Raw genomic sequence first — 19,608 nt, forward strand, 5'->3', positions numbered from 1 at the left:
GGAGGAAAACAACGACTTTGAGTGTAGGACCACAAAAGTGATATTTAAATACTTTTCACCATCAATTATATCCAATAACAATCTGACACAATGGGAAAAAAAAAACCTCTTCACACAAAATAGTTTGTCTTGTACTTTCTAGAAAGAGGGACTCCAACCACAGAGAATAGACACATGAAGATATTATGTCCCTTTGACAACATTTATTGTGCAGATCTTTCAAGTTCAAATCAAAATTCAGCATTCTAGTGTGCAAATAAACATAGACGGCTGATATCTGAAATATTAATGTACGATATCGTCATATCCTTTCGACCCGACGGGCCCCTGCTCTTGGCTGACGTGCGCTAACGTACTCCAGCCTTTCGGCGTAGCTGTTGTATTCGCTTCTCCGGAGACGCCCACCCGATAATTTGCCGCTGACAGTCGTCTGCTCTCGGCTTTTCGCTCCAGGGAGGCTTAGCGGAGCACCCAAGAACCCAAGAACCCGTTCCGGGGTTGCGCGACCACTTTTCACCATAGCTTAGCGGTTAGCACGGCTTCTCTCTCTTCTCCTGTTCTCTGTTACGTGATAACGACATTTGTCCAGTGGATCTCATTCCCCGCCACGGAGGCAGTATTAGACACGTGAAGATGTTACGCGGCAGCCCAGCTAACCGACATGGCGGCCATGTTGCGCTTCCTATCAAGGGCGATGCGTGGACACTCAAATGAAGTCAGAACGTTTTTTTGTACTTTTTGTCAACGCAAGCTTTTGCGCTGTCACTACAGAATCAAAATAATTTGACCTCAGGAAGGTCACTCCCATCCACCTTGATGTGATTGTACGGTATCGTACACAACTGTACCCACACAATGCGCCGCCATCCTTGTCCTTTTTGTTCTTCTTGCCTTCGCCATAAACGGAATACGCTGATGACCGTCGCCCTGCTAGTTTAGCGTCACCGTGGGCACGCTGCTCGAAAAGGGCGCGCTGCATTCGCAGTATTGAGCTGCGCTAGCTAGCGTGACTGGAACGAGTGCCGGAGAACTCCCCGAAAGTACAAGTGGACGGACCATAAAGAAAAAAAGAGGAACTGATGAAAGAAATTTAGAGCGGTTGGGTCACGCCAGCGTCCGGAAAGCGCAGGTGGCCCGACAAGCCCGGACCGCGGCTAGCGTCCGACTCCGCGTTTGCCGACGGCCGAGGGAGACGCCGCCCTCCGCCACGGTTCCCGCGGGTCCGGGTCATTGTCGGACTTCCAGTTCGCCGTCTCGAACTCGCCAGGTCCATCGCGGACACGAGTCAGGCGCGGCCACGCACCGGAGCCACAAAGATGACTCGCAGATCTCCCGCCGGAAGGACACCGACTTCCTGTCCAGTGTCTCCAAGGTGAAGGCGCTCGCCGAGATCTGATTGGAGGATAGGAAGCCACGTGACCACGAGAGCGTCGTGCCGTCACACTGCCGGCAATGGAAGCACGCAGACTGAGTCCTGCTGCCAAAAGCGCAACATTGCGCCCCGCAACCCGTTGACGAGTCGAGCCGGTCACCATTTGGACGACTGCGAGTGACTTTCACTCGAGAGCACGGGTGTTAAAGTCGGGGCCCGGGGGCCCGATCTTGCCTGCCGCATCGTTTTAGGTGGCCCGCAAAAACCAATCATGTGCATGTGCAACGTCATCGTTCTTCTTAGAATACCAAATTGAAAATTGTTGGAAATGTTGACAAATGTAGATATTTGTGAACCAATCCTCGTGTTGAAACGGTTTGAACAATACTTGATTTTTGTTTTTACTGGGCTCTGATTGCAAAACTAATCCTCTATGAATTGTTTGTCATACTCTGAGACGGTCATACATTGATCAGAGTTGAAGGTCATAATGGGCCTTCCGATGCCAGCACGTGGGCCGCGTTTCCTCCATCGGCATCATTTTGGGCTTCCGGACCCACAATGCAACGATCACCTTTTCGAAGGGGGGGGGGGGGGGGGCGTCACTTACTGGCGCTGTTGGCGGCACGTCTCGCGGGGCTCGAGCGCGCTCGTCACCTGCCGGCCGATTCCGACGGCCACGTGACCGACTCGGACTCGCTGGCGTTCGCGAATCCTCACGCGCTCCCCCCGAGCGTCCTCGATCCAGACGTCCACGCCCGACGCTGTCCCGTGACCAAATGTGACGCAAACAGAGGACGTGACGCCGCCCGACATTCTGCGGCGTTACCTTCAAAGCCGGGCGAGGGGGGATCGCGTGCCAACGCTGAACTCTTCACGAGGCGCCCGCAGGACGAGGGGACCCCCGAGCTGACGTCATCGGACGAGCGCTCCGAGTCCTTCACGAGGAAACCAACAAAAGTAAGTCCGCATTTAAAAGGACGCGCACGTCTACGCATTCACCGAGGCCCGTGACGAGCTGCTGAAGCAGGAGGGGGGGTGGTCTCGGGGCTCGGGCGAGGGGGTCCGCGTGTCACCCCTGAGGACCGCACCTGAGGACACACAGGACCATCTGTGACTGCGTGCGTGTCAACAAATGATGTGGTGGCCGCCGCAAGCGTTGTAGAGATTCGTCTGCGCGTCAGAAGGTTTTTGGAACTTTACGGGCGGACTGACCGTCTCGGAGTTCTTCCAACTGGCCATCGGAGCCCCCCCAGGCGCCGCCCGTCTGCCGGCCTCTTCGCAGCAGAGGGAAAACCTCCAGCAGATCCCGAAGGTATCGTGCGGACGCTTCCTCACCCTCGTCCTCGCAGTCCCCCTCGTACTCCCCGTAGAGGGCGTCCTCCTCTCCGACATAAGCGTCGTCCTCCTCCGGGTCCTCGTCGTCGTCCTCCTCCTCCGGGTCCTCGTCGTCGTCCTCCTCCGGGTCCTCGTCGTCGTCCTCCTCCGGGTCCTCGTCGTCGTCCTCCTCCTCCGGGTCCTCGTCGTCGTCCTCCTCCTCCGGGTCCTCGTCGTCGTCCTCCTCCTCCGGGTCCTCGTCGTCGTCCTCCTCCTCCGGGTCCTCGTCCTCCTCCTCCGGGTCCTCGTCGTCGTCCTCGTGGGCCGCCCTCGTCCTCCAGGGGCTCACCCAGCATATCGCGGGAGAGAGGCCGGCGGCGGGCTCGAGAAGGCGGGCCTTCGCGGTCCCGGACCCGTACAGTTTTTCGCGGGCCCTCCGGATCGAGGCGCCGTTCAGACCCCCAGCTGTGGAAGGCGAGACGTTGCCTGTCGCCGATCGCTTTGGACACATTCAACATCCACGCGCTTCATCGGCGTTGTAAGGTCGGGAAGAGGCGGGGCTTCCCCATCCGCAAGGCGCGGACGATCCGAGTCCACCTCTTCCCGGATTTGACCGTTGGGGCGAAGGAGGCGTATTTGCGTGCGCCCGTGTCATTCGGGCCGCCTGCGTTGACTTTCTATGTAACGCGTGCGGAGGGTACGTACCCTCGGGCGCCGCGCAAATGCACCGCAACCCACGCACGTGGCGCAGGAAAATGTCGCCACTCGTGCCATTCAAATTGTCTTCAGGCTCTCAAATGCACACAAGGCACTCACCGGCTTTGAGCGCGATTGCAGTTTTCCCGCGGAGTCGTCCGGCCGAGTCGCGTCTGCGGGGATCTTTGCGCAGTCCGCCGCGGAAGACGCGTCGCGTGGCCCGGTCGCAGCCGGGCGGCACCTCCCACAGCGGCGCCGGCTGCGTGGCGATCTGCCGCACGGCACAGCGAGCGCGGCGCGTCACGTTGATGTCAACCGAGAAGTCCCGAGGAGGCCAAGTTGCGAAAAAAAAAAAAAGTTGTTCTTCAAAATCTAGCGACAGCCAACACCCGCGACTGACGTGGTGGTTTTTCCATCCACAGTGAAAAGGCAGAAAATCGGCAAAAATTGCATCCGGAGCGGAACGAGAAGATCTCCCCGCTCGGATTCTGCTTGGCCAAAATGAACAAATGGGACTTTTGCGACTTGATTGTTGTCACGAGGCGGCGGCGCCTCCTGAGCCCACTCGACAAAAACGGCCAAGCGGCGCCTCAGAAGCGGGAAAGGCGTCGGGCGGCCTAACGTACGTGGAGGCACAGCGGCGGCGCGTAGCGTCCCAGCCACGGCTGTCGTCCGTTCAGCAAGTGCAGCAGCATGCAGCAGACGCTCCAGACGTCCGCCTTGGCGCTCGCCCCCGCGCCCAGCGCCACCTCGGGCGCCATGTGAGTCTCGGTGCCCGCCAAGGACGCCGCTCCTCGACGCACAACACGCACAAAAGCCAACCGTGAAGTGGACTCGCCACGTTTGATTTGCAAATAAAGGATGTCAAGCGTGAAATCGCTTCATTTTTCCAAAGAAGTTTCTGTCCCGTCAGGTGACGATTCATACACACAAGTGTGCGCGTTTTACCCATAATGCCTTTCGCGCTGCGCTCGCTGTCGGCCAGCACGCGAGAAAGTCCAAAGTCGCACAGGAATGACTTGCTGAGGTCGGCGGACAGCAGCACGTTGTCCGCTGCATCGAGGCGTTGGTGCAAAACAGGCAAACAAACGCGCAGGTTAGGACGTCGTTGTGCAATAACTTCCTTTCCAGACGGAGCTGTGACCTTTGACATCCAGATGCAAGACGTTCCTGTGGTGCAGGTGCTGCAGCGCCCCCAGAGTTTGCCACAGGTAGTGCAGGGCCAGATCCCGGGGCAGCGCGCCGCTCGCCGCCAGCAGCTGAGCCAGGCTGGCTGAGGAAAGCCCGTTCGAAACGCAGTCAAGTCGGGACGGGGGCCTGGGGGGGGGGCTTAAGGCTTTACCTGGCTTCAGGTCCATGAAGAGCACCACGTGGGGACCCTCAAGAACGGCGCCAAAGAGGCGGACCACGCGCGGCGACGACGCCGCCGCCAGGCTCCACGACGTCAACTCCTCCTCGCGGAAGCGACTGGCGGGGACCTCGCACAACGTCAAACGCACACACAAAAGCACAACCAATATATACACGCACACACATTCAAACAACACACACCAAACTGTACGCGACCAGGGGCGTCACTGGGTTTTGACATTTGGGGTGGGGGCCCGCCCCCCCCCCACACACACACACACACAGACAAAAATTGTGGGAATTTCGCCCCAAAGTGTAACTGTCGGGGAGGATTTAACCATGAAGACGTTTTCTGACGGCACCACTGCACACAACTCAAACAACACGACAGGCACCTTTTTGGCGGCACACGTGAACCGCGTGCTGCAGTCGCGCACACGCACGACGTCTCCGTACGCCCCGCTGTGGATGTGATGCAACACGGCGTACTCGCGACCCTCTCGGTACCGACCCGTCACGGGACGCAGTTGCTACACGACAACAACACCGGTGATTAGTGGTGTTGCGTGCACGTGTGCGCGTGTGTGTTGTCACTCACGTGGTGCAAGAGGAAGCCCCGGTTGCTTTGCGCGCTCGCCCTCCAGTCCAGCAGGCGGCGCTGGATGACGTGCGTCACATAAGGACGAAGGGACACGACCCCGTCTGCCGGAAGGGGGGCGGAGCCACACTCCCGCCCGGCCATCCGGGAGGAGGAGGAGGAGGAGCCACGGGCGGACGAGGCTTCCTCGCTTTCACTTCGATCGCCGTCGGACGGGTCTCGAAACCGAGGGGGCGGGGCGATGATGTCGTCCAGTGACGTCATCCCGTCACCGGCGCCTCGGAGCCGCGGACTTCTTGCCGTCTCTTGTTGCTCTTCAGCCCAACTCCTTTGGTTGGGTTTTGTCCTGCACGCGGAGAGGAAGTCCATCGTTGCCACAAGTTCGACATCTGCGGTGAAGCTAACATGCTCAGTGGCTAGCACGTTTTTGCAATGTGGGAAGAAGTTGATACCCGGAAGTGGCGGACACGCAACCGGCGAGCGCGGCGTCGAGCCGCGAGCCGGAACGTCCGAGGCGCGTCGGGCTGAACTCCTGAAAGTCTTCACCTGCACACACGCTGAACTCGTCTCGAGGCTTGGAACGCGCGTTTGTGTACTTGGGTGCGTACGCGCGTCTCACTTTCAGCCTGAGCCACGACGGAAGGTTCCGGCGCTTTTCTCGCGTCGTCCGGTAGCCGGCGACCCGACCCTCCGCCCCGTCCCCACGACGACATCCTGCGGCAGGACAAAGCGGACCGTGAAATGGTCACCATGTAACAATGCCGCCGCGGCTCCGCAAAGACGGGGCGAACGCACCCTTGCGTGACCAGAACGGCGCTCGCTCGACAAGTAAGCCCGTCGGAAGGATCAACTTCAAAATGGCCGCGCAGCTGTCCAGATTTGTCTTCCCCCGCCGAGCCAGCGAGCGACACGTGGGCGTAAAAAAAGGCCACAAGTGCGCTGGCAGACTTTTTGGGCGGCGGTCCTCAACAGGTGGGTCGGGACCCCAAAGTGGGCCGGCAGACCGGCGCTTTACGCTTGTGAGGTCGCGGCTCGGCAACGGTCGAGCCGAATGACCGGGAAGGTGACGGCGTCGTTGATGACGCGATGCTCTGGTTTGACCGCTTACCTGCTCGGATCTTCTCGGGGCCAGTCGGGTTCTTTTCTCTTTTCTTCAGTTTCGGGGTCCGGGTTCCTCCCCGAGCGTCTGGACGTTTCTTTGTGGGTCAAGTGACACTTGGCCCCCTTTCCCGGCCCCCCGTCCCCCGGCGCCGGCTCTCATTGGTCCAGACAACTCTCGCGTGTCCAATGACACCCGTACGTGCGTGTTCTCTCCCGGGCAACGGCGGGGGTGGGGGGGGGGGGCAGCAGCAGACCAACGGAGACGCTCCCTCCCCGGGCCGGGCCCGCCGTCGGCGACTCGCGGCTTCGCTCAGCTGTCGGACGTCCGTCAGCGGACGGACGCGAATGCTTTCGATGCTTTCCGTTGGCTCAGTCAACAGATATTATGCGGTCGTACTATCATTATTATTATGATTGATTGCCACTGACTGCTTTTGAGTCACGTTTTGCAGGCTGGATCCATTTCTTTTAGTTATTACACAAACAAAAACCAAAAAAAAAGAGCTCCACACTTCAGACGTATGATTTTTATTGAAATTCAACTCATTCCAAGCACTTTTGAGTTGTTGCTAAGGTGACAACCAAAAGATGAGCGGCCGGCGGCGGTCACGTGATCAAATCGTCTTTCGGATCACAACGCCAAAAGCGGCCAAGTGAATTCGACTTCCCGTTGACGCAGGAACCGTCCGTCTCAAGCGGGCGGCGCCCGGACGCAGCCGCCGCTCGGGTGGCAGGAGAACGGGGCGGGGCAGCAGTGCTTCATGTCGGCGCAGCAAACCGCCTGCACGCGCAAGAGGCAGCGTCAGGCCACGCCCCCAACACTCCGCCATATTGGAACGCGTGAATGAAACATTATTGACTGTGGTTGGAGACTACGGGAAGTGAAGGCATTTAATAACTCATTCATCTGTCCATTTTTGTCAATGAATTGAAGAGAAATCATCTCTTTTCCCTTTTTTCTCCGGGGGCGACGTCGGTACCGTACCTGGGGCAGGGGGCAGCAGGCCCAGTGCGCGGCGCCGGTCCGACAACACGTCTCCCGCGCGGCGCAGGCGAAGGTCGCCGCCGCGTCGCAGGGCACGGTCGTGTCCGACGGCGCGTGCGTCTTCTTCTCGCACGTGCCCGTCTCCATGTTGCACGAGTAGCCCTGCGGGCAGCAGTGCTCCCGGTCCGCGCAGCACACGGCCTGGGGGCACAGACGCCACTTCCAGTCACATCGCGACGCGGCGCCGCCCGACGCGGCCTCACCTTGACGAGCGGGCAGCAGCCCCACTCCCCGGTGGGCAGCTCGCAGCAGGTGGTGCCCGCCGCGCAGCTGCTCTTGTCGTCGCACTTGACGTCGGCGACGGCCGCCGGGCGCGCGGCGGCGGGCGTTTTAGCGAGCCAGGGGACCGCGAGCCGTCCTCGGGGGAGGGGCCGGCCGTGGGACGCCGCCTGAGGGCACAGAGCGGGCTACGTGTCAAATCAAACAAACTGGGCGGCGGGCACGCGTGTCGTGTATGCCGACGAGGCGCGCTCGCGACGTTAGCGTGGCAAATCAGTTGGCGTGCCGGGTGGCAAGCACAGCATCCGGCGACATTTGGCAGCACGCCGAGCGGTCACCTGCGGCGGCGGGCGGCGATCCCGCTCGCCGACGCTCTTCACGTCGGCGGGACCGGTCCCCTCCTCCCGCGGCTTCGTCGTCGCGGGCCCGTCGCAGGTCCCGGCGGCCAAGTTGCACTCGGTGCCGTGTGGGCAGCAGTGGAGGCGGTCCGAGCAGCACGCGGCCTGCGGGCAGAAGGGCCCGACTTGACTTCAAATGCGCAAAAAGAGAAATTCATTTACTCTCATCTTCTGATCGGATTCAAAAAAAAAAATTCAACTTCCATCTATGGAAAGTTGTATTTTTTTTTTTAGCCCTATCAATACTTATTTCATGATAAGATGTAAAAACATAACACCAATCAAGAACGGATCTCACTAAGAATCGATGCCAATTTCTTAATAACTTCATTAGAATGACGAATCCATTTTCGTGAGCAAACCGATCCCGGGCGAGAGGCGGGGCTCGCCCTGAACCGGTCGCCAGCCAATCGCAGTCATTAGAACTCATTTGTCAATTTTTGATGAAATCAACTATAAAATACAGGCGGCACGTTTGCCTCGCAGTTGTGAGGTTCTGGGTTCAAATCCGCTCGCGTTCTCCCCGCGCCTGCGTGGCTTTCCTCCCGCACCCGCAAAACACGCACTGGAAGTACAAAGGCGAGCGTGACGGACCGCGAATGTTTAGATTCCAAGAGTCGTACGTCGGGCATGGGGCAGCAGCCGTACCCGCCCGAGCTCGTCTGGCAGCACGTCGTCTCGTCGGGGCACGTCGACGCCTTGTCGGGACACACCACTGAAACGAGCGCGCACGCAATTCAGACAGCAGGCGGTCAAAATCACGTCCCGCGAGCGTCTCGCCGGCGGCCTACCCGGAGCGGCGAGATGAGGCCGGGCGGGAAGTTTTTCCGCCAGGGGTCGCCAACCTCGCCAGTCTCTCCCCGCCGCCGACACGCAGATGGAGCGCGACAGGTCGCAGGCGCTTCCCTCGGGACAGCAGTGGCGCTTGTCGTCGCAGCACACCGCCTGCGGGGCGAGTCCACGGGTCACCCGGACGCCGAGACGAGCCGAGCCGGCGAGCGACCGCCGGCGCCACGGGCGTCACCTTGGCCAACGGGCAACACCCCCACGAGCCGTCGGGGAGTTGGCAGCACGTGGTGGCGTCCGGGCACTCGGTCTGCCGGTCCGGGCACATCACGGCCGACGCCCGCCCGGTCTGCTGGGCGTCGGAGCGGCACGGGGCCTGCGGCGGGAACACAAAAACGCGGGAATCGGGATGGCGACCGCACGGCCACGCACGCACGCACGCCAACTCACGGCGGGCAAAGGGCAGCACCCGTATCGGCCCGGGACGTCCTCGCAGCACCCGCTTCCGTCCTGGCAGACGACGCCGTCGGGACACACCAGCGCCGCGCCTGCGCCCAGCAAACTCAAGAACAGCGGGCACCACGCCAGCGCCTGCACGCAGTCAAACGGCAGCTTGATGGGAAATGTTTCGACATTTATGTGGCGAAAGTTGAAAAAAAAAAACCAAACACGATCATGAAAAGAGCGCAAATCATCTTTGAACTGATGGCAAACCGTTGGGAAAATCTCGGTGCCAACAACCGTATGCGGTTTGTTCGGCTCCTTTCAAATATTCAGCAAAGTGATGTCTTCGATTTTTGACATCGGCCGGAGAGCAGTCGCGGCCGTCGCTCCCAAAAATCCACATTTAGTTGGATGTTTGTTTTGGAGACGAGATTCGGTGGTTTGGACATGTTCAGAGGCGGGAGAGTGACAATGTTGGTGGAAGGGTGCTGAGGAGCACCAGAGAGGAAGGAAGACCAAAGAAGAAGAAGAAGAAGGTGATGAGGCCAGTTGGGGTGTTGAGAGAGGACGACGACAAGCCGAAAGCAAAAGAAGAAGAAGAAGAAGATCCATTTGACTCGGACCTTTCCTTCGTGTCACGAGATGCGCGCTGTCATGAGTGAACATGTGACGTCACGCGACGCCGACTCACCATAGCGTGACGGAGGTTGCGGCCGATGACGTCAGTGAAGAGGAAGGTCTCTCGGGCGCATGCGTGCCCCTGACTCGCTGAACACAAAAGCACACAAATATTGACATGCTGTACGACTCCAAAGCCGAAGAAATATGATTTTCACAGCGTTTTTATCCGAGGCCTTCGGAGCAAGCTAACGGAAGTCTGCCACCTCGCACGCTAGCAGAGCAAACAAAAGAAAGAGGTTGGATTCATTACCGCGTAATCGTCCACGGGGCCGACCCCAAAGTCCAAAAGGGTCGAGAAGACAAAATCAAGCCAAAGGTGAATCTTAATGTCTGACTTCAACGTCGCTGAAAGATGTCGAGTCAAATCGACCACGGTCACGTGACTCGACGGCACGTGACGCTGTCGCTTCTTAAAGGGACAGGACTCGGAGGGAAAAAAAAGACGACATTGAAGATAATCGATAATTCGTTTTTGTTACGTTTCCCATAGGAAATAATGTCAACGAGTTTAATCTGTTCCCAACCTCCAAATAGTAAATTACTATTTCTGTAAAAAAAAAAAAAAAAAAAAAAAAGCAACCTCGTAAGTGGACCATCAGGGAGGGGGTCGACCCGGAGATTGGTGAGAGCGGAGCCCCCGCGCCAAACGGCCATCCTTTTGTTTCCGCCCACCTCATCTTGACCCTTTGACATTTAGCAACTTAGCAGCAAACAATGGTGGGAACTTTGCGGCGTCGGGCCGATCGGGATGGGAGGGAGGGAGCAGCTTCGCGCCGGGTCCGATGAGAATTTCCCTCAGTTTGGAAGGTGAACCTTCAAAACGCGGAGGACGACGGAGTAGACAGCCAAGGCTCAAGGACACGAACGCGGGCGACGGTCGTGAGCCGCCCGAAGCTGCGGGCCTGGGCTGAACCGACAAGAGTTGGCCTTCAAGGTTCATTTTTCCTGTTTTTGTTCGAGGGGCATTCCTTCACAAGAAAATACCAATACCAGCTGCTGAGTGACCAACACATTTATTTCTATTTTTGTACACAAAGATTACACTTGTCACGTGACGAAGGCCTGTGGCTCCTCATTTTCACAAGCACAAGCACAAGAAGAAGAAAGTGCGGCGGCCGGCCGGTGTGGCCGATTCGCAGTCGTCAACAACAAACACAAAGAAGATCCCACCGGCAGTTGTTGTTTTTCTTTCAACAAGAAGGAAAAGACGAGGCCGCTTTTTGTCGCCGTTTGTGGACGGACGGGAAAAGCGGGCGGGGCTCGTGACCTCCTCCATCTGGCCAGAGAGGAAGGCACTTGGAGGCGGCGCGGACCTGAGGATTCAGGTGGAGGCGGGGCTTGGGCGCGGACCTTCCTTCCACGGACGCACGGCGCTACTGACCGCGTGCTCCATTTCCTTGACACGACTTTTTGTCTTTCCTTAAAATTGTGCCAGCGCTTAACTGCTCGACTTTTCTCTCTCTCATCGCGAGTGGTCGCAGTAGCACACAGTTGGAATGTCGTGCGTCGTTTTACGAGGGCAGGGAAATGTCGTACACTTGTGGAAAAAGCGTCACTAGTGAGATCTCGTCACTCGGTGAGCGTGTCCAATCATCTTACTAGTGCGGACAAAGAACTCACAAGCGCAAGGACGACGTCTTCAAAACTTTTTTCCACAACATTTTTTGCACACTAGTACGACAACATGTACGACAACCGGTGAGGCAAAATAGGAGTGCAGTACTAAGATGTTAGCTGGTAGAACTGGACCCAGTTCACTAATGACATGCAGTTGTCTTACTGGTGCTCAGAAATGTCATCGAGTTGGGGTAAAAAGGTCACGCCGGTGAAACCGTCACCTCGGGGCCGAGCTCGTCGTTTTCAAACGTTCTCCGCTTTTGAATATTTTGCCCTGGTGTCGGTCGGGTCTTTTCGTCATTCCAATCAAAATGACGCCGATTCGGAATTTCTTCTCAGCCCACCGCTCGAGACTCGTACGGGCGCTTGCGCGCGGTCGGGGGATTCGACCGCAGACACACCAAAATAAAAAAACCTTCCTTTTCCTGAAGCGACGCTTCAATGGGTCGGGGCGGAGGTCGGGTGTTGGCGCAATGACTGGGAATCGACCCATCTACGGAATATTCCACTCCTGTACGAATATTCATTTATCGGTTACAAACGTGCGAATGTAGAAAACGTAGTCCAAACTTTCAGGGACAGATTGACAGCATTTGGATTTCACGGGGAAAAACGGTTTCCAAAAATCGAGTCCGAAACAAGATCACGGCGCCGATCTGACGTTCAAGTCGCCGACCCGAAAGAACGTCGGTAGTGTTTTCAAAACAGCTGCTTGTCAAAAAAGTTTGGCGGCGGGGTGCTTGTGCTTCTCGCGATTGGACCTTTTTGGGGCGTCCCGTCCCGGCGCCGCGCACAATTGCAAACGCGCTCTTTGTCCTCACGAAGGAGAACATTCCGGTTACACGTGACCTTTGTTACACTTTGGACTTCCGCTGCGCCGTCAGTATTCTCAACGCTAGCGCTATTAGCCAGCTCCAAGTCTACGTGAGCTGACTAGTAGTCTATACGCCGCTGGAGAATTTGATAAAGTCCGTAGTTGTGCCAGTGGCGCGCACTCGTCAACTAGTGCACGATTTGGCTTCAACGTGACGTCGTTGTTGTTTTAGTCGTCTGAACTAATGTCAGCGAGTACGATGCTGCCCTTCTTCGAATACGTTTCACAAAAAAAAAAAAAAAGCAATTCAGTGAAGTAGTACAACTAGAATAGTACACTAGTAGAACAACCACATGTTACTAGTGCGGTAAAACTGTACTGGTTGACATAGTGCTGGACGTATAACTGGTAGATTGTCACCGATTGCTGGTAGTCCAAGTAGCGCAGGGTCGTTAACTAGTGCACCGTTTCATCACAATAGTAACATGTCATTGTTATACTAGTGCAGACGATCATGTCAAGGCAAGGCAGAATTGGAACGGCCCAACGCTTCCACTAGCGCGCCCGACTCATTCTACTCGTCTCCAGAAATGTGTTCTCAAGGAGGTGGAAGGCAATAGCGCGCCTCGTCCTTCTGCCGCAACATGGGAGGGGTCTTCCGAGCGAGGACCCGGAGCGCAACGGTGCGCACGAGAAGCTCGGACGGCGTTTCCTTCACTTCCTGGGATGGAAGACCATGAGCGGCCTGTCTTCGATCTTCTGCCAGGGGCTTTTCCTGTTCTCCTCTCTGTCGTCGTCGTCGTTGTCGTCTGGGGTCGCGGCGGCGGAGTCGCGGCCCCGCCCCCTTCCGCGGGAGGGCGGCCCCTCGTCCAGAAGCGGCGTGAGGGAGTTCTCCTCGGGCGACACGGGGCGCCCGTCGCCCGAGTAGCCTTTGCCGGTCCCGGCACAGCGCCGCTGGTGGTCGGCCTCGCGCTCCTGAGCCTCCAGGGGCGGCGCCAGGTTGGCGTCTCTGGAAGAGCCCCCGAATCCGCTGAGGTCGTTGCCGGCGTCGATGTAGGAGTGGCGCACGTGGGCGTTGGCGCGGCCGTCCAAGGAGATGAACCACGCCCGCGGATGCTGCTTGACGCCCAGCTCCAGAAGCTTCTTCTCCGTCAGAGCCTGCAGCTCTCCGTTCATCTGGGCCATGGCGGAGTCGTTGAAGAGCACCGGGATGGCGACGGGTCCGCCGGACGGCTCGGTCGCCCAGCCGGCTTCCTCCGACTCGTCCCCGCGGGGGCTGCCCTGACCCTGGTGCCGCTGACCTTGCTTCTGCTGGGCTCCGCCCACCTGGACGCCGTCTCTGTCCGCCGCTTCCTTCTGCTCCTTGCCGTCCTTGGCGCCGGCGAACTCCGAGGGAATGCGCATGTAGTGGGCGGGGATGACCAGGGTGGGCACCATGCTGCGGTACATGTTCTCCTTCATCTGGTCGACGGAGCTGCAGAAGATGATCTGGCCCGGTCGGGCGCCGAGGGAGGTGGGCCGAGCCAGGCCGTCGGCGGCCGAGTATTCCGGCGGTTTGTCGGGCTGGCTCGGTACGTAACCCTGGAAGCGCGGCGGGGACGGCGGGTCGGACGAGTACCCGCGATTGTCGTTGGCGCTGCGGCGCCGGCGATACTCGGACTCTCCGGCTTCGGCGGGACCGTAGGCCCGGTTGTAGTCTTCGCGCGGCAGCGGGTTGTCCAGGTTGTTGGTGTCAGTGGCTCGCGTCACCTTCATGGCGAAGCTTTCGCCGCGCTGGGATGGCAAAAGGTTTTTTCCCGTGGCGCGTCGCAGCTGTTCGGTCGGGTCCTCGCGAGAAGGGGACAGGTCCGACTTGTCGGCGGACGGGCCCGACTCGGCGTGCCCGCCGCATATCAGATTGAGGCGTGACGTGGACGTGCCCTGGTCCCGCTTGGCGCCGTTGACGTTGGAAGACAGAGGTTTCCCCGGCTGCCGACGTGGTTTCAAACACCTCCGCCTGCGCCCAAAACGTGTTAGGAATGACGTTAACCGTGTGTGGCGTGATCTCGGGTCTGAACGGTGCCGCACCTGCAGTAGTAAAGCAGAACACAGAGCAGGATGAGAACCAGCAGAGCCAGGGAGCCCAGGATGGCCAGCAGGAACAGGGTATGGTAGGCGTTGATGTCCCTCAGGCCCGGGTGGCTCGGACCCAGTCCTGCAAGCGCAATGGCAAAGTGAGAAAGTTGACTTCGAGTCCACCTCCACCCCCACCTCACTTCCTCGTGTTCTTCCAGATTACTCGAAGCATCGCCCCCCCCGACAGGATAACTTATCGAAACGCCAGTTAAAAGGACGAGCGCACAGAGCGTATAGAAGATCCAATGCGGGTGCGATCCGACCCCCGCCCGGGTGGGGCAACAGGGGTCGGTCGGGCCCACCTACGGGATGTGGAAGGTCACCTCTCCGGCTGGCGCGTGAGGTCCAGAAGTTCCGACTAGATACAGTCGGACGCGGGTCGGGCTCCGGTACCGGTCGCTCTCGAGAGCGGTTGGACTCTGTTCCGCTGAAGAGTTGCCCACGGTGCCCACGGCGACGCCCCACTCCCCACCCCCCTGATCACTTTTCCGTCCGTCCTTCGCCGCATGGAGGGTGCCCGCACGCGCACTTGGCACCGGGACACCCTCGGTTGCAGTTGACGAGAGGAGATCGCGGGGATGACCCGGGACACGCCGGAGAGATTAGGTCGCTCGGCTGGTTCCGGAAGAACTGCCCGATGTCCGCTGAAGCTCCCGCCCCAACGACCCGACCTCGGGAGATCGACCGTAACGACACCAAAAAAAAAACAAATCAGTTTTCTTCTCACTTTGAGTGCTCGGAAGGATCAAAGCAGGAATAGATTTTCTTTATCATTGATAACCTTTTTTGTTTCATGGAGCGGAACTCGTCTTTCTACTTTGTACAGAACGTGACCAAGAAGGGGTCCCCGAAGTGTCGGTGTTGTTTGCGAGGGGCCCGAAGGGAGGAGTCACCTGAGGAAGCGGGAAAGGCGGCCAACCAGCAACCCGTCTGAGGAAGGACGGCGGTCCAGACAAAGCGCGAGCCCTCCTTCTGGACGTAGCCCGTCCCGTTGCGCACCCAAAGTCCTGTCACGCACCGACAGGGGTCAGAACTTTCGACGTGCCACACAAACCAAAGCAATCATTGCAAAATTGTGGAAAAGTTCAAAATTCAACGGCAGCTCAACGGGACAGGTGGAAAAAGTGGTCCGAGGTCGGAAATGGGTGAATTCTGGGAGTGAGCCGAAATAGTTCCAAGTTGGAATCGTGGAATCGGACATTGCTCAAATGTCCCCCGCTGTCTTTCTTTGGTTTCTGGAAGCACTGCCGCGGATTTGCGAGACGGAAAAGTTGGAACGGGGCCGAGAAATGCGGAAAGCCGTCGAACGCTCGTCACCAACCGATGCTAACTTTAGCTTAGCGCCTCACCCGTGCTGTGCTGGTACATCCAAGAGGGCACGCTGGTGGCCATCTCGTTGAGGGTGTCGGACGGCAGCGGCACAGAAACGCGGATGGAGTCGGAAACCCCCACGGGGTGGCCATCTTGGTCCGAGAGCTCGATGCTGACCAGCGCCAGCGGCGTCAAGTCGGTCCAACCCGGGTCTGCGCCTGAACAAACCAAGCCACTTCACTTCATTTATCTGTCCATCGCATTTACGCCCGTCTTTGCTCATCCTTCGCGGGATCGATTGATCGCCATCAATTCAACCAGCCCACGTGGAGCTGGTCCCCGTTTCAGCGTTCAGCGGAACCTCCCTTTCCGTACGTTCGCAATTTTTCATTTTCCATCCGAACTCGGTCGCGCTTTCCAAACGTCCGCTCGGTTTTCGGATGCCGTCGATTTCCGGGAACCCAAAACGCGGCGTCGGTCGGACGCTCGGGGGGCCCATTCCGCAACGCCGACGAGCCTCCCAGCTGAACAAGTTTGATTGCTAAACGGCTCTGCTTGTATTTTGCAGGCCACGCCGACGGTCACCTGACTCGCCCGATGCGGAAGACCCCCCGGCGGTCCGTTAAAGTGCCCGAAAGTTCAGAGCGGCGCCCATTTGACAAAATGGGAGAAAATGGCTCCCTTCTCTTCTCCCTCGCCGCATACGCAATCGATCAACGTGAAATGTTTGCTCAGCCGCTTCATTTGTCTTCCTCTTCCCGGTTTTTGCATGCAGAGCTGTAGTTTTGATCCATACTGCGAATATATTCAAATTTACATTCACTCCACACGATTGGCGTGGACTTTAGTCCCGAAAAGGAGGTTCCGCTGTCTCTGGTTTGGTTTTAGGACATTCGGGTCTTGAGAAAATTTGAACGCAGCCACGTGGACTCTTGCCGCCCCCTTCGAACCAAAAGACTTCTTTGCGTCCACATTTGCGGGGGGGGGGGGGGGCGACTCCCCAACGCAAACCTGCAAGCTGAGAGTCCTTTTTGGTTCCGCAGGTGGCAAAATTCCACTTTTCGCTTAGGACAAGTTTCACAGCCCGACGGCGCGGTTCTCCGACCTGAGCCGTCGGTCTCCCGGCCCAGCAGGAAGGGGAAGCCGCCCATCTCGTCCCGGGTCCCGGCGCCGGTCAGCCAGGCCGACAGCGCCGTGCCGTCGGAGCCGGGCGGCAGGCGCAGCGACTTCCTGGGAAGCTGCGCCACGGGACGCTCGGCGCCACCTGCCGGATCACAAAGCGGGCTCGCTCAGTCCACAGGCGCCAACGCGCACGCCCTTCGTTCGTTCGGCAAATCCGTTGAATGACAAAAGATGGCGGCAAGGCACTACTTCTGTCTAAATGAAGTCTCTCCTTCCAATGACGCCACCGTACGGCGCCCAAACCGGACTTCTTTTGGCCCGATGACATTATTAACCACCTATTTCGGCGAGTACGGCCAAATGGCAACGTCGTGTGGGGGCTTTCTGCCCCCCGCCCTCTCGAAACCTTTTGCTCGCGTTTTCCCAAGCAAACCATAACAAGAGCCAAGAACGACGTCGGTGCGACGAGCGTACGTTCCGGAGTGTTCGCGTGTGCCTTTGAGGGGCGGGGTTTAGTGAGTGACGGCGGGCGTGCCCGGGCGTCACGGTACCTTCGCCCGACTCGCCACAACTTCTTTTCGGTTTTACCTGGCGAGCTGGACAGAATCTGAAGGACGTCATCGTACAGAATCAGCGTCCCGGGTCGACGAGCCAGAAGGTACAAACTGACCGAGGCGTACACTGAAGGAGAAGAAGGAGCAGACCGTTAAAGGCGTGCCGGGCCCAACCAGAACGTCAGAGGGGCGGGCCGGTCTTACGGGGAGGGCGGCCCGAGTACCAGGGCACCGAGTTGGTGACGTAGTCGGGTTTGGCGGCGCTGATGATGACCCAGGTGGCGGCGCGGTACCGGAAGTCCACCTTCACAGCGCCGTCGGCTCCGGCGCGGGCGCTCGCCGACACGCTCTGATTGCCGTGGACCTGCACCAGGGCGTCGGCCAGCGGAGATAAGTCGCCGCTGTCCAACACTTGGACCTTGATTTGGACCTCTGCGGCGCCGCGCACACACCAAAAAAAAAACCAGACAAGCGTTTCTTCATTTGGGTGTCCAAACCGAGGCCAGGGGACCCGTACCGGTCCCTTTTTCCATTTGGGCCCAGAGCACAGACTCAAGATGATGTAGGACACAGCCCGGATGGCTATCGAGGAAAGAAAGCGACGGCGACATCCCCGTTCCCCGACCGGTGTGATTTCACGGACCGACAGTGGGACGGGTTGGCCCAAAATCCAATTTGCCAAGAAACTGAAGCACTTTTTTTTTTTTTTTTTTTGCGCCCTACAAAGACCAGCACGGCAGAACGTGATTAATTCATGAATATTATGCTCACGAGTGAACAATATGAAAAAGAAAAAAAAAAACATTTCAACTGAAAATTCTCGACGATGAAGGTCTACGGTCTGCCGTGTGTCTAAAATGGTCTTTTGCGGTCGGGCCCGAACATCCCGCACGAGGAAAGAACTTGACGGCTCCATTGAAATTTGCCTCTTCGACTTTTGGTGGTATTTGGCCCGGTGTCGAACGCGGATCCCAAGTGGATACGAGCCACCTGCGGAGACGTGGAGCAAACTGAACACTTGAACGGACCACGCGGAGACTTTCAATCTTTTGCGTAGGCCCAAATGAAACATTGTCGCTTTCGGCAGGATTTGGCTTTCAAAAAAAGGAGCAAAAAGGGGATTTCTTGGTGAAGGTCCACCTCAGGAAATCGCTCATCGGGTGTCAGCCGTGAGCTCGTGCTGGGCTGTTGCCACGGTAACCGAGCGGGGCCTTGGAAAGCGCCCCCCTCCGGCCCGAGATGAGGGTCGCGCGCGACCGCCATCTTAGCCTCGCTCCTCGAGCTGGGTCTTTGTGCAATGCTGCGCGTGCACGCGGGGACAGGACGGGACACAATGACGTCATTGCCGATAGCACAAAAGCACGGCGCGTGCACGTGAAGACCATCGCTTACATGACAATAGCAAAGCAGGGACCACTCCCACGGCGGGCGGGGGCGTGCGCATCGGCGAGATCTTACCAAAAAACTCGTGCACGGACTTGGCCTCCCAAAGCGCGCACAAGCACGCCAAAACCAGCCCACGAAACACTCGCACGGCAGCCATCGTCGCAGCTACATGTCATGACGGAAGGGGGGATGGCCGTGTCCCGGTCCCGGTTCCGCTCCTGAATCCGGAGGCTGCTGCGAGGTCCCGGATCGTGTCTGGGCCGCGGCGCGATGCTGCAGCGCGCGCGCGCGCACACGCTGACTCGCCTCTCGTTTGGGGGGCAGCGTGAGGGAAATGGCGCCCCCTGTCGGGAGCCGCGGGGGCTCCTCACGTCACGTCACAAAGCGGACCCGGTGCCGGTGCAGACGCAAGTCCGAGGTTTTCCCACGTTTTCCAAATTCGTTCAAGAAACGTTGACTTGCGGCCTTTCGGAGAAGGTCCGAAGCGCCCGCTTGATAAGGGAACGAGGTTGCTTTGTTTCCACGGAAATATGGCAACATTTCCACGTGCTGCCAACTATTGCAGTTGAGTCAGCCACTTGGGGGCGGTAGCGCACTTTTGGAAAAGTCCCCAACTTCATTTGCGACGCTTCAACGGAAATAATAATCATGATAATAATTATTATTATAATAAGGCATTTCA

General features: G+C 58.2%; 3 protein-coding genes across 6 annotated transcripts; all 3 read right to left on the minus strand.

Annotated features, from left to right (window-relative positions):
- Positions 1 to 183: 183 nt before the first annotated feature.
- LOC133496070 (mitogen-activated protein kinase kinase kinase 14-like) lies at positions 184 to 6,813 on the minus strand. Of its 3 annotated transcripts, none has more exons than XM_061811252.1 (14): positions 5,953 to 6,813; positions 5,786 to 5,879; positions 5,334 to 5,679; positions 5,131 to 5,265; positions 4,728 to 4,863; positions 4,530 to 4,658; positions 4,334 to 4,438; positions 4,012 to 4,175; positions 3,506 to 3,656; positions 2,588 to 3,154; positions 2,375 to 2,463; positions 2,202 to 2,310; positions 1,983 to 2,136; positions 184 to 1,392 (listed from the first exon to the last, which is right to left on the minus strand). In XM_061811252.1, the coding sequence occupies exons 1-14, from the start codon at positions 6,083 to 6,085 to the stop codon at positions 1,155 to 1,157; spliced, it is 2,550 nt and encodes an 849-aa protein (XP_061667236.1). In that variant the 5' UTR covers positions 6,086 to 6,813; the 3' UTR covers positions 184 to 1,154. The 3 variants fall into 3 exon arrangements, with proteins under 3 accessions (XP_061667236.1, XP_061667235.1, XP_061667237.1); XM_061811251.1 differs by having other exon boundaries at positions 4,012 to 4,178; XM_061811253.1 differs by having other exon boundaries at positions 2,030 to 2,136; positions 4,012 to 4,187.
- A 133-nt stretch (positions 6,814 to 6,946) lies between these two features.
- On the minus strand, positions 6,947 to 10,410 carry grnb (granulin b). The gene is made up of 10 exons (XM_061811282.1): positions 10,258 to 10,410; positions 10,018 to 10,094; positions 9,333 to 9,473; positions 9,121 to 9,258; positions 8,888 to 9,041; positions 8,720 to 8,811; positions 8,037 to 8,201; positions 7,683 to 7,868; positions 7,420 to 7,620; positions 6,947 to 7,215 (listed from the first exon to the last, which is right to left on the minus strand). The coding sequence occupies exons 2-10, from the start codon at positions 10,018 to 10,020 to the stop codon at positions 7,126 to 7,128; spliced, it is 1,170 nt and encodes a 389-aa protein (XP_061667266.1). The 5' UTR covers positions 10,021 to 10,094; positions 10,258 to 10,410; the 3' UTR covers positions 6,947 to 7,125.
- Positions 10,411 to 11,004: 594 nt separating this feature from the next.
- LOC133496071 (protein FAM171A2) lies at positions 11,005 to 19,316 on the minus strand. 2 transcript variants are annotated; one of them, XM_061811254.1, is made up of 8 exons: positions 18,999 to 19,311; positions 17,745 to 17,972; positions 17,575 to 17,667; positions 16,970 to 17,128; positions 15,903 to 16,082; positions 15,447 to 15,560; positions 14,506 to 14,632; positions 11,005 to 14,434 (listed from the first exon to the last, which is right to left on the minus strand). In XM_061811254.1, exons 1-8 carry the CDS (start codon positions 19,081 to 19,083, stop codon positions 13,153 to 13,155), a joined length of 2,268 nt encoding a protein of 755 aa, XP_061667238.1. In that variant the 5' UTR covers positions 19,084 to 19,311; the 3' UTR covers positions 11,005 to 13,152. The 2 variants fall into 2 exon arrangements, with proteins under 2 accessions (XP_061667238.1, XP_061667240.1); XM_061811256.1 differs by lacking the exon at positions 16,970 to 17,128 and having other exon boundaries at positions 18,999 to 19,316.
- Between the last annotated feature and the right edge of the window lie 292 nt (positions 19,317 to 19,608).

The sequence above is a fragment of the Syngnathoides biaculeatus genome, chromosome 22, assembly GCF_019802595.1.
Source record: "Syngnathoides biaculeatus isolate LvHL_M chromosome 22, ASM1980259v1, whole genome shotgun sequence".
In the NCBI taxonomy this organism is placed as follows: Eukaryota; Metazoa; Chordata; class Actinopteri; order Syngnathiformes; family Syngnathidae; genus Syngnathoides; species Syngnathoides biaculeatus.

Bases quoted from the DNA above. Each gene is read 5' to 3' on its own strand.
- LOC133496070 (XM_061811251.1), bottom strand. From the start codon at position 6,085: ATGGTGACCATTTCACGGTCCGCTTTGTCCTGCCGCAGGATGTCGTCG. The intron at 5,880-5,952 runs GTGAGACGCGCG...GCGTGTGTGCAG, and splicing joins CGTCGTGGCTCAGGCTGAAA to GTGAAGACTTTCAGGAGTTC. The intron at 4,659-4,727 runs GTAAAGCCTTAA...GGCTTTCCTCAG, and splicing joins CTTCATGGACCTGAAGCCAG to CCAGCCTGGCTCAGCTGCTG.
- grnb (XM_061811282.1), bottom strand. The intron at 7,621-7,682 runs GTGAGGCCGCGT...CTGTGCCCCCAG, and splicing joins GCTGCTGCCCGCTCGTCAAG to GCCGTGTGCTGCGCGGACCG. The intron at 7,216-7,419 runs GTACGGTACCGA...TTGCGCGTGCAG, and splicing joins CCTGCTGCCCCCTGCCCCAG to GCGGTTTGCTGCGCCGACAT.
- LOC133496071 (XM_061811254.1), bottom strand. From the start codon at position 19,083: ATGGCTGCCGTGCGAGTGTTTCGTGGGCTGGTTTTGGCGTGCTTGTGC. The intron at 17,129-17,574 runs GTAAAACCGAAA...GTGATCCGGCAG, and splicing joins GATTCTGTCCAGCTCGCCAG to GTGGCGCCGAGCGTCCCGTG. The intron at 14,633-15,446 runs GTGACTCCTCCC...TTGCGCTTGCAG, and splicing joins CGCCTTTCCCGCTTCCTCAG to GACTGGGTCCGAGCCACCCG.